Source organism: Mytilus galloprovincialis, chromosome 13, assembly GCF_965363235.1.
Source record: "Mytilus galloprovincialis chromosome 13, xbMytGall1.hap1.1, whole genome shotgun sequence".
NCBI classification, from domain to species: domain Eukaryota; kingdom Metazoa; phylum Mollusca; class Bivalvia; order Mytilida; family Mytilidae; genus Mytilus; species Mytilus galloprovincialis.
The window spans coordinates 70,979,122-70,998,032 of NC_134850.1; the positions used below are offsets into that span (position 1 = coordinate 70,979,122).

An 18,911-nucleotide genomic window follows, 5' to 3' on the forward strand; every position below is an offset into this window, starting at 1 on the left:
TTGACCGGGTACACGTCAGCTGCTATATTTGTATCACAAACATGTGAATCCCCACAATAGTAAATCGGACGGACGTTTAAAATAGTATCTTAAACCACACAAAAACCTTCGGAAGGTTCATCGAGTATTAAAACCTGGCCTTATTCACGAATGAATGAAGCACACTAAAGTCTATGCGTAAATCAAAGCAGTTATCATTTGTCCCATTCAATCCATTGAAACTGGTAATAAAATGAACGATATGTTCAATTTGAATTATAAAAATATCTATCATATATGACCAAATTTCGTCATGAAATGTTGTATTAACCAATTTCAATGTAAATTCACTGGCAATCTTATTGATGATTATAAAGATGTATAATACTGATAGAGTAAAAACACCAATCTGAATTTTGATCCAATTCGGGGTTTTATTTAACTATTGTTTTATAGATAAAAGCTATATGCATGCATTCAACATACTAAAAGAAAACGTGGTTGTTTTTACAAATGTTTGTATTTTCCATCAAAGTCAAATCAAATCATTGTTTTTTTCTTTTCGATACATAGTAAACAAAGTAACATAAGCTCTAGTGAGCTTTTAAAATTGACATTTACACCCTTTACTAAAATTGAGACGACTTAAATATATTTTGATGACTTTGAATGAATCCAGAATTCGGGCAATACCCAGGTCGTTGTCTAAAAATGACTCTTTTGTAGAGATATTGCTAACCTATTAGGTGAATGTATTATAGGGTAATGGTTGTAATTGCATAAACTGTTGGCGCATTGCAGTGTATTACATGTACTACAATCTACAAGCTTATGTCGAAAAATTACTTTAACGTTGAATAAATTACGAGGTAATGGTTATAATTGTATAAACTGTTAACGTATTGCAGCGTATTACTGCAATCTAAATATTACACATTTTCGTTATTACCAATCAGTTGTATACATAACTTGCAAACACTGCTATAATCCGTTAGTTAATTTTGTTTGATACAGTGTTCTGTCTGTTTATAAACATAAGTATATTGAAGCGAACCACCTTTCGGTATATTTTGTTTGGCTTACATCAAATTATTTTACTCTGTCCTGACTATCTTTAACTTATTTTAAGTTGTCTGTTGTCTTTTTCCTCCATGTATGATAGAAGCAAGGATACTTCACAAAGAATTAAAAACAAACATAGATTAGATTTACTTTCCCAAAATCAATATAGATTAAATATATATAGATATAAGGCGATGTGTTATGCCAACAAGTCATAATTTGAAAATGTAAAACATTAAAGGTTAAATTACGGTCTTCAACATTGAGCCTTGCACGCTCACACCAATCAGCAAGCTGATGGTTTAAACAAATCTTATTCGATCTAAGCCAAAGTTTGCATTTATTTATTGATAACTATTTTAAATTGCGGGATTAACTCGCTGTGTTGAAGACACATTGTTGGCCTTGTGCTGTTTTCCTGTCTATGATCGGGATGTCTCATTCTCAATTTTCATTTTCAATTTCAACAGAAAATATAGGAAATGAAGCAACAAACAAAAAAATGTTCGTGAGGAGCAATATTTAACTTAATGTTTACATGGTATCATTATGGTGCATAGTCTTCGTTGGTGGTCATTGCATTAAACCAAAACATTAAGCGATAAAACGTCGTCTTAGCCTGTGAGACATGACATAAGGTTTGTTATCTTAACATATCCTTTACCAAGTCATGAATATGGCAGTTGCTATCAAATAGTTCCATTCTATATATATATAGTTTGTTTTTGTTGCACTTTAGTGGTCCTTATTTCCTTTGTTTTGCTCTTAAAGTTGCTGTGTTTCCCTCGGTTTAAGTTTGTAACCCGGATTTGTTTTTCTCTCAATCATATATGATTTAAAACACCGGTATACTGCTGCTGCTGCCTCTAGTGTTCATCTTTTAATTTGTTCATCTTTTAATTTCTATAATAGTTTCTTTAGACTTTAATTAATATTGACTCCTTTCTCCATCTTATCATGTTTCAAAGCTCATATTGGTTACATGTATGTATTTTTTAAAAGGAATATAAAAATCAGTAACCTTCATGAGAAAAGTATGTAAAATTGATTTTTATGTTGGTTTATTTTTACCTCAATTGTGATGAAACCAAACAATGTAAAATAAAACAGTTTTTGACTGCTTGAACCAAATAATGGTCAAAGTAGCAAACTATATCTGTTTTGGATGCTTACCGATTTTGTATATAACAATGTAACTATAAATAACTGATATGCATTTGGGAGTCTTAGCTAGCTATCAAAATGAGTTCAGTCCGCCGTTTTCCTCTAACAATACCTATACTTATGCATTAGTATGACAGATGTTGTCTATTCATTCTGTTAATTGATATAGTAATTATTTTTATTTGTCAGGTTTGTTTTACTACTTACTTCTGAATTTACCGGGAGTTAGGCATTTTTGTATCTTGTTGTTTTTCATTATGTTTTGTTTTTTCTTTTATTAGTGATAATTCTTCGCAAGTTAAGTAGAGATAGTTAACACATACCTAGAACAATTTTGGCAATCGATAATGTAGAACATTAGATTAGACATGAAGCAATTTAAATGTTTGCGATTAAGGCAAAAGTGTGTCAGATATATTTCGCTTGGTTCAACTAATATAGGTAACTATCTATCCGTTAGAAGCATTTAAAAAGTAAAATCATAAAAATAGTTAACTCCAAGATAAAGTCCCTTATCAAATGGCAAAATTAAAGGCTAAAAGACATCAAATGAATGGCTAAAAACTGTCATAGTCCTTTTCTTATGTAGAAAATGTTGAATTAAGTCTGATGTTTTAACTAGCTATACCTCTCACTTTTATGATAGTCGCATACAATTCCATCATATTGACAACGATGTGTGAACAAAACAAACAAACGATTCAATGACCAGATGTTGTCATTTTGCCCGTTAATATGGCCAGAACAGAACGAATTGACTTAAATTAAATTGAGATATCTGTATCCTTTTATATGTATAGTATTGCAGTGAACTAGAGCCATTCTGTGTTTGTCATGATTATTGTACAAAAAAATTTCATACCATAAAAAAGAAATTGATAATAACTGAGAGATGAGCTACAAAAATCTGTTTTAAAAAATACATTTCCAAACTAGTCTAAGGTATAACAGACTTCAGCTTCATGAGTGTATCTCTGTCTTGCATAATTAAGTTCCTCTGTGTCAGATTTGGCTTGTCTTTTAAAGTTTTTTGGTTTTTATTAGCTCTTAAATGTTTTATTTGTGTTTGGTATTGAACAAATAATGGTACTTATGCATAGAATCCCGAAAAATGTTCTAAAAATGTCAAAAACATTATTGTTAATGTTCTGTGACATTTTACTGTACAGTTTCGGACCGAGTTGAAAAAAATAGTTGTAGAGCCTATACAAACGTCGAATGCTCCGTAATCTTCCGAGTCCTTCAATCATTGATCCTATCTGAGTAAATGGAAGAATAAAAAGTTCAAAGACATAGTGTATCATATTAGGATTATCCAATAAATTTTGTATATGAATTAGAAATAATTTTAGATGCGTTTCCGAAGAAACAAAATTGGAATTTGATTTAACTCCCTTCGATACTATTCTAAACTTAAAGACGATACTTGTATACTCATTTTTTATAATGGTGAAAGTGTGATAATTTGAAAAATATATAAATATTTGAGTTAATAGTAGACCACACTATTCAAGGAAGTATCATATGTACAGAAAATCAGTGTAGATTATAAGTTGAAGGTTACATCCAATTGTTTCAGGATCTGCTTACCTGCACATGGTACATGAAATATACCCTGGATGTTTGTTGTTGGTGTGGGTGAGGTTGAGACGTTTATAGTTTTTCCCTGGATGGTGGTTTTGGTGTTGGTGAGGTTGCGACGTTTATAGTTTTTCCCTGGATGGTGGTTTTTGGTGGGGGTGAGGTTGAGACGTTTATAGTTTGTCTATAATATGTTTTGTTTACCTTTGATAACTCATTACACCACTGGGTCGATGCCACTGCTGGTGAACGTTTCATCCCCGAGGGTATCACCATCCCAGAAGTCCACGTACCTTTGATAACTCATAACACCACTGGGTCGATGCCACTGCTGGTGAACGTTTCATCCCCGAGGGTATCATTAACCCAGTAGTCAACACTTCGGTGTTGTCATGAATATCAATTATATGGTCAGTTTTAAATTTCCTGTTACAAACTTTGAATTTTTCGAAAAACTGAGGATTTTCCTATCCCAGGAATAGATTATCTTAGCCGTATTTGGGTCATTTTTTTTAATTTTGGGTCCTCAATGCTCTTCGACTTTGATCCTGTTTGGCTTAATAACTATTTTGATCTGAGCGTCACTGATGAGTCTTGTGAAGACGAAACGCAAGCCTTGCGTATTAAATTATAGTCCATGGCAGGTACCTTTGATAACTAAATACAGCTTTTTTGTTTATCCTTTTCTTTTTTTTTTTTTTTTGCCATGGTTTTGTCAGTTAACTTTCGACTTATGAGTATAAATATCCTTTCGGTATTTTCACCTCTGTTTTAAAAATCATTCGAAAACTTTTATTAACCATTCTAAAAAAGAAATACTTCACTGAAGAGTGTTTGTTCAAGATATTGTATATAAAGTTTAAATGGATACCATACTGACATTCGTACTTTCTGTAGCATACAGAAATAATAATAGCAATACAGATACTAATTCCACTAATGATTATTATGTATTGTACTTAATCTTTATGTTTTATCTTCTTGGTCGAAAGGTCAAGTGTACTTTTAGATGAAAGGTAATATCACTAATTAACATAACGTCAAAGAATTAATCGATTGTTAACATGATAGAACATTTACTAACAAGATAAGAAGGTTTTCACTGTTGATGTTTATATGCGTTGTGTAAGTTCTATTATGATTTACGCGATAAATGTGTTACATCAAGGTTTCACAATTAAGTCAATCAATTAAAGGAACCGTAAACGTCTAAACTGCAAGTCGCTAAGCATTTATTTACCCTATTACTTTCTCTGATGTGTATAAACAAAGCATACCACTGTTAAGTAGTCATAAATCGATTTACTAGTCAAGCTCACAAACCAAAACTGGGGGGAACACATCAACTATAAGAGGATACTACAGGAAAAACAGAAACACTAAACTACTACAAAAACAAACGCCAACATACACTAAAACGGACTGTTCGATAAAAACTACCATATTCCTGACTTGGTACCGTTCACGAACAGATATAAACAATGTACAAGATTATGTTCAAAGACGTGATTCAATTTATGACATATTGTTATACTGCAGTCCCACTAGGCCACGATCGAACTACGATCTTTAAAAAAGTGAGCCTGCCGACCGTGGCAAACTTTGAGCATGTTCAAAACAATCGTGATGCGGCCATGGCGAAATCAGGTCGTAGCAGAAGCGAAGTGAGAGCGCAGTAAGATCCTGGTAAGATCGCAAAGGTTGCTGTACAATCATAACGACAGCGTAGCGATAGCGCAATTCTAATTGTGGAGATTGTGCTACGATCTCACAGCGACTTTACTACGACATTACAGTCCTTGGATGGTGTAAACTTCCCACTAACACCATACACCATTACACCATACACCATACCCCATTACACCATACACCTTGTACCATTACACCATACACGTTACACCTTTGCACCATACACCTTACACTTTACACCATACACCATTCCCCATTCTATCTACACGATCCGAAATTACCCATAATGCAATTAAATTTTAAATATTAAGATTTTTATTATGTTTATGCTAACAATCCTAAAAAATGAAATAAAAAAAACTTCGTTTGCAACCAATGAAAGGTCGTACATTATCATTCACACCATTCCCGATCGCACGTTACACAATCACACCATTCCTCATACTCCATTACACCATTCCCCTTACACCATACACCATAGCACCATACACCTTACACCATTGCACCATATGCCATACACCATTACACCATACACGTTGTTTTGGGAAGTTTACACCATCCAAGGGCTGTACTACGACCATCACGTTCTTACCGCTTCCTCTATGACCACGTTTATACCACGCTTATACCACGCTGTTCAAGACCAATATAGTACGCTTTTATTACGCCCATGCTGTCCTCATCACGCTGTTCTTACTACCCTATAAGATCTCCCTCTGCCTCTACCTCTACCCTTACCTTTGCATAGATTATGGTTGCATGACTCCGTTGTTTCCTAGAAACTCTACGAATCAATGAAAAATAGAAGGAATGATACAGTATTTATATTGAAAATGATGTCGACTTTATTGATGGGTGCTCGAGCGTAGTAAGATTGCGGTATCAACGTAGTATAATCGTGGTAAGAACGTGCTATAATCGTAGAAGAAGCGTTATAAGATCGTGTTGCAATCGGATAGATCGTGGTAGGGTCGTAATGAGCGTAGAAAGATCGTGACAATCGTAGTGAGGTCGCAGAATAAGCGTGGTGAGAACGTGGTATATTCATAGCGGGATAGTTGTAAAAGCGAAATGAGGACGTATTAGCAACGTTATTGAAACGAGAATTTACATTTTCATGCCGCTCATGCTGCGAGCTCAACACGATCTGACTTTAGTTTAGATCGCGGTGAGCATAGTGCGATCGTGCTCTAGTGGGTCTGGGGCTTTACGTTGTTTTTTTATTGTCGACATCTAAGTAATATAACAAAAGCTCATTTCTCTTTGATAGATCACTCTCATTGATAACTAGGTATAGGAATATGGTAATTCCTTGGATTTCACCATATCCGGTAGTAAACCCGGAAACTGTTGATATAACACGTGTTATCATTAGAATATGGTTAAAATAAAAAAAATAAAAAAACAAAACAAAAACCGGAAAAAATTATTGCACTAATTAACTGTTTTGGGAAACGGTGAATGTATCAAAGAGACAACAACATGATCAAACAGCTGCAAGTGTCTGCCATATCGTTTGTCTGCAAGTGTCTGTCATATTGTTTGTCTGCAAGTGTCTGTCATATTGTTTGTCTGCAAGTGTCTGTCATATCGTTTGTCTGCAAGTGTCTGCCATATCGTTTGTCTGCAAGTGTCTGCCATATCGTTTGTCTGCAAGTGTCTGCCATATCGTTTGTCTTGCAAGTGTCTGCCATATCGTTTGTCTGCAAGTGTCTGCCATATCGTTTGGCTGCAAGTGTGTCTGCCATATCGTTTGTATTGCAAGTGTCTGCCATATCGTTTGTCTGCAAGTGTCTGCCATATCGTTTGGCTGCAAGTGTCTGTCATATCAATAATTAATAGTAAGTCGATGATAAGAGGATCATATTTAGTTCCCTTAAATTTGTTGTCAATCATACGATCAAGAATAAGGATTTAGAGACATTTTTGTTGACATCAGTTTGGTTTTTTAGGGAACGGTGAATGTATCAAAGAGACAACAACATGATCAAACAGCTGCAAGTGTCTGCCATATCGTTTGTCTGCAAGTGTCTGTCATATTGTTTGTCTGCAAGTGTCTGTCATATTGTTTGTCTGCAAGTGTCTGTCATATCGTTTGTCTGCAAGTGTCTGCCATATCGTTTGTCTGCAAGTGTCTGCCATATCGTTTGTCTGCAAGTGTCTGCCATATCGTTTGTCTTGCAAGTGTCTGCCATATCGTTTGTCTGCAAGTGTCTGCCATATCGTTTGGCTGCAAGTGTGTCTGCCATATCGTTTGTATTGCAAGTGTCTGCCATATCGTTTGTCTGCAAGTGTCTGCCATATCGTTTGTCTGCAAGTGTCTGTCATATCAATAATTAATAGTAAGTCGATGATAAGAGGATCATATTTAGTTCCCTTAAATTTGTTGTCAATCATACGATCAAGAATAAGGATTTAGAGACATTTTTGTTGACATCAGTTTGGTTTTTTAGGGTGGGGGAATTTTTGTATATGATACATGACTTTTGTATGGCGAGGGATATATATCAAGCTCGAAAAAGTGATCACTATGAATGACATCATAAAAAACACTTATCAATTTCCTATTTACGTATAGTTATTGATAAATGACACGTGTTTCGGTCTTTAGTTATTTGTAATATACATTAATTATGCATAGAAAAAAATGTTCAAATATTAAAAACTAACATAACATGAATAACACGAATATTTTACCTCTCGGATCTGGGTCTCTAAATCCTACTAATGTCATTATACACCCAGTATTTAACAACTATAGGTCCTACCCATAGTTTCATACTTTTAAGTCTACCATGTGTCATTTAGTCTCAGGTGGATTGTTCTATTGACAATCATACCACATCATTTCATATTTTATTTATATATTATCGCTGTGTTGAAGACTCATTAAGGGCCTTCGGCTGTGTTCTACACATTGGTCGGGTTGTTGTCTCTTTACTTTAGTACGTTTCCTATTTCCATTCTTAATTTTAACATATGTTTTTTTTTGGAGAAGTATATATTTACTGTTAATTTTCATTTGCTTTCGTTCGTATGTTAACACGCACCTGTTAACACACTCGATCAATCAAATTATCATTTGTTGTTACACTTAATTAAGTTTTACGCGATTGTCATGTAAACACGAGACACGTAACTATAGACGATTATTTATAGATATCAGTTTCTTAAAGAAGTTTTCATGATACTTCAAAGTTTTAAAGTAATGTCTTTAAACTTGATTAGATATCAATAAAATATGTAATATGAAATTTATAAGAGTAAAACTTCTTGCACTGTTTAATAAAAGTGTCCGCCGCGCGTACGTTAACCATGAAAATATTCCATGCGTTAAAAAAAATCCTTATCATTTCTGTAATCAGTAGAAACAAATCACCTGCCCATCCTATAACTAGCTTGCTGCTACATGTAGTTGATATAATATAGTTAAAATAGATCTATCTGAATGATTTTAAGATTCAGTTGATAATACTACAAAATGCAACAATTTGACCAAAATTGACGACTTGTTCAATCATTTAACTTTCATATTTTGAAAAATATAAATGATTTCATTATTAGAACTATCATTGTACATGTAATCTGTCAGTACTTTTAAAAAACCACGTTTCTTTAATCTAGTGAACATGATTTTGAACCCATCATCGGTAGCATGGACACGGAAACGTTTAGATACTTAAAAAAAATATAATTTTCATTGATACGGAATGAATAAAGTATATATCGTTGGACATTTTATAGTGTGACTTTCTATGTTGTGATGTTACAATATCGTGTCCGTTAAGGGTGAAAGTTTGTACCTATTTAAACGTTTAAATCGACTACATTTGTTTGCACCTGTCCTAAGTAAGTAACCCCCGTTTTGACTAACCATGAAATATTAGCATGAACTATTTGCCACTGGACATAATAAAGCGAACCCAAATAATCTTACATCATACTAATAAATCTATAATATATTGGCCAATGCACTTTATAGACAGATTTTCAATAACTTTTTCCATGAATATTTAACTAAAAATGGAGTAATTCAGCATATAAGTGATTATTCCATATGCCCTCTTACCGTCAACTTGACAATCCAGGGTAGTGAATAATGACAAGATTTCAATCTATATTCAAACATCTTTACGATGAAAGGAAGTCTAATCGGCTTGCGTCGCCGAAATGTTAAAGGTGACGCATCCATCATCATTACCATGTCATAAATCTTACCAATGGTAGCAGGAGATATTGCTTTAATGGAATCAAATGAAATTTATACAAATTATTCCAATATTTATAATAAAGTTGACAATCTTAGACTAATTAGACAATATTATCTTACACAACAATTTGACTTATATTTTTACACAAAATTATTAAGTGTATCGGTTGAATGTCGGACTTCACATGATAATGAACAATGTAGGAAAATAAATATTTTAACTGTAATCAAAATGTGCAACCATCTTATTTTTCAATTTTGATATGTACATGTATACGGTGAAACTTAAAGAGAAAGTGGTTAAATAGTCTTATTTGTTGGATTTACATTAGAACATCAAATAATTTTGGTTATCTGGATTTATCTATTGTGAAGGCAAACGAGACATTAATATACTTGACAAAGAAATAATTAATTTCAAGTTACTCTATTTATCTTTTAAAACAAAGTTATAGACTGATCGCATATCATAGAAATTCGGCAAGGTAATACTTTGTACCTATATATGAAGATAATGAGAAGTGGTCGGATTGTCAATGATCTAACTACTCACCAAGGTTCAGATAAAGTGGATGTCAGTAATTAAAGGCAACTGTACGGTCTTCAACAATGACAAAAACCACTACAGTATAGTCGGCCGTGAGAGACCTTATGTACCTTATATTAAAAGTTAATATAAATATAAAATTGAGAAAGATAATGGGGAATGTGTCAATGTATGCTTGCATAAAACGCCAGTGTTTTAAGTCTTTTAATACTTGATGTATATGTTGAAGATGGATTGGTCATTGAACCATTCATTGGTTAAAGTGATACGCGGGAGCAATAAAGAAAAAAACTCTTTCCAAGAAAATCAGGACAAAATTAAGAATTAAATAATACCGTTGGCGATACTAATTTAAAAAAATCTGTTTCTCATCAACAATCTTTCATTTTAAAGAAAGTATTTGATATATACATCTTTTTTTATCGATCTGATGTCTTCTACTTATTTTTCTAGTGTGTTTTAAGTATGCTGTACTGTTAGATAACTGTCCCGTATTAGAGGAGTGTTTGATACCGACAAACTAGTTTAACCCCGCAACATTCTATATGCGTCAGTCCGAAGCAGTAGCATTTCATTTAGTTGATAGTCGTTATTGTACATGTGTGGTGAATCAACGTTAAACCACAAGTTACATAATGTTATTAGAAATCCAATCTTGTAATTTACTCAACAAAAATCTTTGCTGTAAAACGGGAAATTTCCTGATCCAGCAAAGCTGATCCTTGATGGAATAATAGAACAAAAACTCTACTGTTATGTCAGATCATCCTAAAATCAGGGATATAAAACATCAAAGGATCGCACAAGATCAAAGGCAATAGAATTTCATTAAATAAGACACTTCTTGTTATATGAAGATGATGAAAATCTAATGAAAATTGGTAAATCAGATATCAAAGGAATTTGGAAACATAAAACTTGTTTTTATAAAGATAAACAATATCGAAATAGATCAAGCTGATATTTCTGATATTAAGCATTACCATCGCTGTTTATTACATGGAATATATTGAAAAAAGAGGAACTCATATAACATGATTTTTCAGTTATTTTAGAATTAAATTGCAAATATGGTGATTTTCACACAGCATATAATACATAGAGAAAGAATATACCGAGAAGCCAACCTCAATCATCCACTAAGACCAATTAAAAGAGGCAACGAAACAGTAAAAAAGAACAAGACTAAAAGACAAACCATAACATCAAACAACGTCACAGTCAATATGGTATATATAACCTTTGTGACGTCCATTACTGCTGAAGTAGTACACATTTTTGTCAAGGGACCATCTGAAGACCGACTCCGAGTGCGGGATTTTCTGGCTATGTTGAAGACCAATCGGTGGCCTTTCAGCTGTTGTGTTCTCTTTGGTCAGGTTGTTGTCTCTTTAACATTACCCGTTTCCATTCATAAATCTTAATTGACTTACATGTTCTCCGTTTTCTTTATTTATGTTTATGTAGTGTTTATTTTTGTAACAGTATTGTACCTCTTATGATTTCTCAATACAAATGTCGCCTTTTGACTTTTGAGTTGTCAGTGTTGTTTTCTATTTTGTTCCTTTCCTTTAAAAGTATTTGAATATATGAAACTAAAATACTAAGCACGCTTCTAGAATACTTTTTACAAGTTACATTCGAGAGCCAAATTTAATATTGCTGAGGAATAAAACGTACTTCTGCATCCTAAATTAAGATTGGAGACAGTAAACTACCAATACAAATTAAACTAAAAGCAGCTGTAATATGCATTATAGTTTTACTTTCTCGCTAATAAATAATTCATTACTTTCTTGTAAAGTAGTCAAAAATTCAATGGAGTTAATCATATGAAATATATATCATGTACTTGCTAAGCTTGTAATGGCAGGATTGAAGATTGATTGAACAATTAACATCCTGACGTAACTGCCAATACTTGGCGTCTTACTTACTTCGATATTGCAAACGGTGACACAATAAATCATAGTGAAAATGCAATAGCTACCTGTCCATACCGAGACCATTTCTAAGAATACAAAGTATTAAGGTAGGTTTTATTTTATTAACTTAAAGGTTTTGACTAGAAGCATAAAAAAGTTTCAGGCCTAGGTAAAGGTCTACTCGCAAACGGAAAAAAATATACGAGCGTTGTCTATATATTTTGTTTTGTATTTTTCTTACATATTTGTTTGTTAATAAAGTGATTAAAATAATAACACAATGTTCACTGCTGTACCTCTATTTTTGACATTTTAACCTAGTATTATGTCTGTGTGTTTTGTTCACAAATGGTTGTCAATATAATTGAATTTTAGGCGACTGTCATACAATTGCAAGGTTTAACTAGCTATAAAACCAGGTTGAATCCACCATTTTCTACGTTAGAAACTGCTTGTACCAAGTCAGGAATATGACAGTTGTTATTCAATCGTTTGATGTGCATGATACAATTGAGAATGGAAATGGGGATTGTGTCAAAGAGACAACAGCCCGACTATAGAGCAGAAAACCGCCGAAGGCCACCGATTGGTCTTGAATGCAACAAGAAAACTCCCGCACCCGGAGACGTCCTTCAGCTGACCCCTAAACAAATATCTATACTAGTTCAGTGATAATGGACGTCATTATAACTAAACTCCGAATAATACACAAGAAACCATACAAGCTTTTGATTTTGCCATTTGAATACAAACTTTCCGTTTTGAATTTTCCTCGGAGTTCAGTATTTTTTTTAGTTTACTGTTTACATGTTGAAAAATTGGGCGATGAATTTTTTGATGAAGTGGTGATTTGTGACAGTTGAAATGTATCTACAAATGTATGTCTAAAGGTGTCAAACTGAAATTATAGACCTTGTTAATCAACATATAAGTGCCCATATTTTGAGTTACATACATGCTTTATATAGTTTTTAATTGTTCAATATCATTTTAAAATTGAAAATGACAATGGGGACTGTGTCAAAGAGACAAGAACCCGACCAAAGATCAGAAAACAGTCGAAGACCACCAACGCACCGAGAAAATCCCACACCGGAGGCGTGCTTCAGATGGCCCCAAAACAAACATGTGCACTAGTTCAGAAATAATGGACGTCATACTTCACTCCGAAATATATCTTTTTATAGATAAAGCAGGTGCATTTTTTTTATTTGAATTTATTGTCTTAAAGACATGGAGTTCAATGGAAGCTACAATTATTGGAATAAAATAACAAATGATTTGTATAAAAATGTCATAAGGATTAAACACATTTCTGAGTGAATACATAATTTATTATTGATCAGGACTTTTATGTAAATTATGTGAGTCAGTTAACTCTATGGTCGGGTTGTTGTCGCTTTGACACATTCCCCATTTCCTTTCTCAATTTTATGTACAATGTTCGAGATAGCAGCCTATAGTTCACACATGAATCACACATGAATCATAAAGAGCCTTTATGATATATATGAGACAATGATTTTTCTTTGAATGGTGAATTGCTACTAAATTATTGTCTGACTTATTAAAATTATCATTCATCTTCATAAATAAGAGAAGCTGCTACATGTATTGGCAGAGTGTAGCATGTTTGCTATTATTAAAGATTGATAAATGTTAGTATTGTGTTTTGACATACAGTAGTTATATATGTACTATAGATATTGATGTTTGCGGAACTTATAATTATTAATTATACTAGAACACACCCGCGAAATCGCGGGCATTGTTTAAAGTATGTAAAGTGTTGTTGGAAGAATTTTGTAAAATATTGAATGACTGGAGAATTTCAGCAAAAGTATCATCAGTCATATGTTATTGGGGACAGGAAAACGTTTTTTTTTTTATCCCTCCTCCTGTATTTCCAAAATCCCCAATTTTTGGTTTTCTATCAATTTCAGTATGAACATACATTTTGTATGTTATGAAAATTTAAGTAAGGAGCCTGTAATTCAGTGGTTGTCGTTTGTTTATGTGTTACATATTTGTTTTTCGTTCATTTTTTGTACATAGAATGAAATTCAAAACAGTATGGCTGTGGCCATTGATTGACACATTAAATTCATCCATTGACTGGGACAATTTACGTGAACGTTTGTCTGTAACGACCACTGTTCACGACGTACCTACGATAGACATTTAAGCTGTGGGGTCACCAAGGTTTCTTAACGCCTTTTATTATAAAATAATTCGAAAAAATAATCAGAAATAACCTTTATGTTTTGATTTATATAATTGATATAAATCAAAACATGGTGTTATTTCTGATTAATTTTTTCGAATTACTTTATTAAGGTGTTGAGAACCTTTGTTGACCCCATAGTTTAAGTGTCTTTAAAAAGTACACAGTGAGCAATGGTCGTTACATACAAACGTTCACCTAAATTGTCCAAGTCAATGGATGAATTTAATGTGTCAATCAATGCCAACAGCCACACTGTTTTGAATTTCATTCTAAATAAGGCCGCTAGTCTTCTGGTTTGAATTGTTTTACATTTTAAGTTCGGGGCCTTTTAAAGCTGAGTATGCTGTATGGGCTTTGCTCGTTGTTGAAGGTCGTACGGTGACCTATAGTTGTAAATTTCTGTGTCATATTGGTCTCTTGTGGAGAGTTGTCTCAACATGGCAATCATACCACATCATCTTTTTTTTTTTTGTAATCAATGAATTTTGTAAAAGATTTAATGGCTGGAGAATTTTAGAAAATGTATCAAAAGTTCATATGAATATTTTAAGCGCTTATCTGTATATTATGAACATTCATTACTATATAAATATAGTGTATTTACTTTCAATTCTAAGTTTACTAATCGATCCATGTTGGTCATTGATATAGTATACAGACCCTCTCTATTTAATAAACTATGTGACCGCCATGGATAGTAAACTTGAAAATGATAGCAGATAGAAATCTTAAAATACACTTTATTCTTTGTATATGTTTATGTTCAAAGTATACAGAAAAACGCAAACCGGAAGTCTATTCTGACTTAAAATTTCGTCCAATTACGGGACAATATCCGGATGCCTTTCTTCTCGTTTTTCTCCCAAAATAACTCAATCTGAATAATCATATGAATGCATGACAAATGCGACTATGTACTGTAGCTATAGGACACAGAGGTGTGTTGATTAATTTATTGTGGAAAAGAGAAGCGACACACAAAATGAGGTCTTCTCGTTTAATAGTATAGACTAGAACACACCCGTGATATCGCGGGTCTGTGACTGAATTAAGGATATAACTATGCGTAAGCCTTATTTTAGTATTGGTCTTGTCATCTGATAAAGTCATGCCGATTATGAGATGCACAGTTTTCTCTGCTTTCAACATCTTTCTGTTTGAACCCGTCGACCTGGAACTTATCAATTATTGGTACTATTATTTATTTGAAAAACAAAATGGTCCGGAAAGGAGTATTTTTTAATCAACAGCATTGCCCTTTATGAGTTATAAATAAAGTTGAATTCTTTGATTCGCTGTTCGACGCCATTCTGGCTAACAAATTGAACACTGTACATGCTGTACCTATACGCCTTATTCTAAGTCCAGATTTTTATTATTCGTATTGTCATCTTAGAAATTTATACTGATTAATATACTACAATCGGGAACAATGTGACATTGATTGAATTTAGTTGTGTCAACCCTGTGATTACGACCCGTGTATATAGCAAAATCTTAAATACAGCGTTTGGTGGTGCGCCTGTCAGATGCGGAACGTACAGATAAGTTAATAGGTAACAGGTGAATATACTATTGGTATCGGTATCGGATTCGACCCGGAACTTTTTAATTATTGGCAATATTAATTATGTGGAAAACAAAAGGGTCTGGAGTGGTGTAATTTTTAATCAACAGCATTGTACTATATTAGTTATATATAAAGTTGAATTCTTTGATTCATCGTTTTTACGTGATGACGGCTGACAAATTGGACCTCGTAATTTTAGTATTATAGATATGTACTATAGATATTGATGTTTGCGGAACTTATAATTATTAAATTATGTTTAATAAAAGATCACGACTAAAAATCTATTCTCTTTGTTCTGTCATTGTATTTTATTAAAACTTTTTATTTGATGACAAAACAATCTGTTAGTTACTCGATGATTTTAATTATGTGTAAACTAGTATATCCTTCTAGCAAAGTATACAATTACTGTATCATTAAATGATTTAAGATAGGAAAGTCGTTGTTATGAAGCGTTATGTTTACAATATAATATAAGCTGCACACTACAGTATTGACAATGTATATAGGTGCAGTCATACATAAATCAGTAGAGAGTTCCGTGTATTTTAACTCTGTTTTACCATGCAATCAACAGAGTAACACCTATATAAAAATCATGATTTGTTTGTACAGTATTCAGTCTCTTGGTATTCTGCTTCTTTTTTGAGTCTGTTATTATTCCGTTACTATTTTGAGTACACGGTAATGTTAGATGTTAACTGTTGATAGCACATATCATCGTTGTTCTGTTTTCGTGTCATGCATTTAGAAAATATCGATTTCTTTGAGAATTGAAAACACCGATGAGATATTATAAAATAAACACGTTCAAGTCATTAATATAGTATTAATGAATGGGTGTTTTTATTATAGCCCTGTTATATGTCCCAGGTCTGTAATAACGGTCAACGAAGTCTGTAATGGCTCGAGACATATAACAGGGCCATTATAAAACACCCATTTCTTAACACATTTATTAACCAACTGAAAAAAGTGTATGTGTTGCTGCCAACTTGATGTACTCTTTACTCTTTTAATGACAGTTTAGTTTGAAAAAAAAAATATTATTTTGTACTTCAACATGATAAAGCTTTTAATATACATGTATTTGTATATCTTAACCAAGATGTTAAGTCAACAGAAGTTGTGTGTTGAAAAAACAGGATGAACAGTGATCCCTATATATGGTTCCTCTAATGAAAACCATTGCATTACCGTATTTCACAGAATAAAAGTATGATGACTTTTTTTTCGAGGCGATCTGTTTTGAAAATCGGCAGCCATGTTAAATTTATTATATTTGATATTAACACTGTTTTTCTGTAATAGCCCTGTTTTCCTGTAATGGCCCTGTTTTTCTGTAATGTCCCTGTTATTTCTGTAATGGTCCTGTATTAATGCACAGTTTGTCTGTATTAAGTCCAGTTAGGATTTTTAATAAACAGTCATTTTTGGCAATAATGTACTTAGTTGGTTAATAAAACGGCCTTTGCGACTGTCTTATCTCAAATTCACGACGGCTGCGTCAGCTTTTCAACTATACTGTACCGTTACTCCTCCTCCATATCGGATTTTCATAAAGATGTTTCTATTTTTGATTCTCCTGGTATCCTGTTTCTATTTTGAGTTGAAGAGTAACAGTACTATAGTTGAATGTTCCTCTGTTATCTTGCGCCCCTCTTCTACGAAATTTACTTCCACTGTCTGCCTTTATTTAACATTTTATGACTTAACCTTCCTTATGTTCCTGGTATATTAACTCGATAACTATAAAAGATGTCAATAGAGACATTAATTTAGGAATTCCTTCGAATAAAGGAAATATGATTTTTTCATTTATAAAAATGAATGTATTATAGAAGCACATAAGCTGTCTGTACTTACTAATACACAATTTATATACAGCGTACTTAATATTAAACATGTAATAATCGGTAGACACAGAATTAACTAAGCGATAAAGAGATGTTGTTTATGTTCTGAGGACATTGTTTTATGATACGGAGAGTCATGTAACGCGGCGAAAAATGGTTATTCTAGGAACCATAAATTATGCACACGAAGTAAATGGTTGCATTTATCTAAAATTGTCACTGATTAACAGTGTAAATAAAACAATTACTGAAAATAATGCATTCCATTTTAGTAAAAGGTTTCTACACAATTTATTGGGTTGAGGATATTCGAGCTTCCGACAAAGTTCTAAACAAACTAATGAAATATAAATAAACCCAGATAACTCAGGAAGGGCATTAAAATCGGTGCTAACTTAATTCAATTGTTTGATTAAAAACAAATATGCGACTGCAGTTTGATGGCAAAAGTTTTAAAGTGCACCCATTATAGAAATGTTTGTAATATGATTAAGATAACGAAGATCATTAACATTGGATTTTTAATTACTTTTACAAATCGTTGGAATCTATTTTCAGGTGCACGTACGATATCCGATCAATTAATCGATACTTTTGCACAGGGGGTGTTACATGTATGTTGAAAAGGACAAAAGTCCCAAAAATTTGCGTAAAAAATAATCAATATTTGTAATTGGAGTTTGTCATCGTTTTAATTGTAATTACGTCATTTATTTTTGATATGTGATACCTTCAGTTTCCCTCTGGGGTTTTGAAATTAAATACGGAATATTGTCAAGATGTCTGTTCACACTTCTGGTACCGTAATTTGTTTCCTGGAGATCGAAACTTTATTCTTAGATGACCATAGACTCATCAACAACAAGGTTAAGGTCCTGAAATTCTCGGTATTCTAAATTTAAAATGTTTGAATTAACTAACCAGGAGATAATGGAAGGATTAAGATGCTCTGCAGCATGGTAAGTCAACCATTTTGTATTTGTGCATTGTATTTTATTGATTCCTATAACACATATTTTACATTGAATAATGCATCCGTTGACTTTCTTTTGCCTGTGAAGTCAAATTTATCTTTTGCCGGTGAAGTCAAATATGATA

At 33.0% G+C, this 18,911-nt stretch overlaps 1 protein-coding gene across 3 annotated transcripts in view; it reads left to right on the forward strand.

Moving 5' to 3' along the window:
* LOC143055966 (G-protein coupled receptor dmsr-1-like) overlaps nucleotides 1-18,911 on the forward strand; it is a 122,872-nt gene that overhangs the window by 23,584 nt on the left and 80,377 nt on the right. Inside the window, exon 1 of one of the 3 annotated variants that reach the window (XM_076229034.1) lies at nucleotides 18,643-18,772. The exons of the other annotated variants lie outside the window; for them this stretch is intronic. Coding sequence (XP_076085149.1) covers nucleotides 18,717-18,772 — 56 coding nt within the window. The 5' untranslated portion in view covers nucleotides 18,643-18,716. Of the gene's footprint in view, nucleotides 1-18,642; nucleotides 18,773-18,911 lie in introns of those variants that run through there. 3 annotated transcript variants of the gene reach the window in all.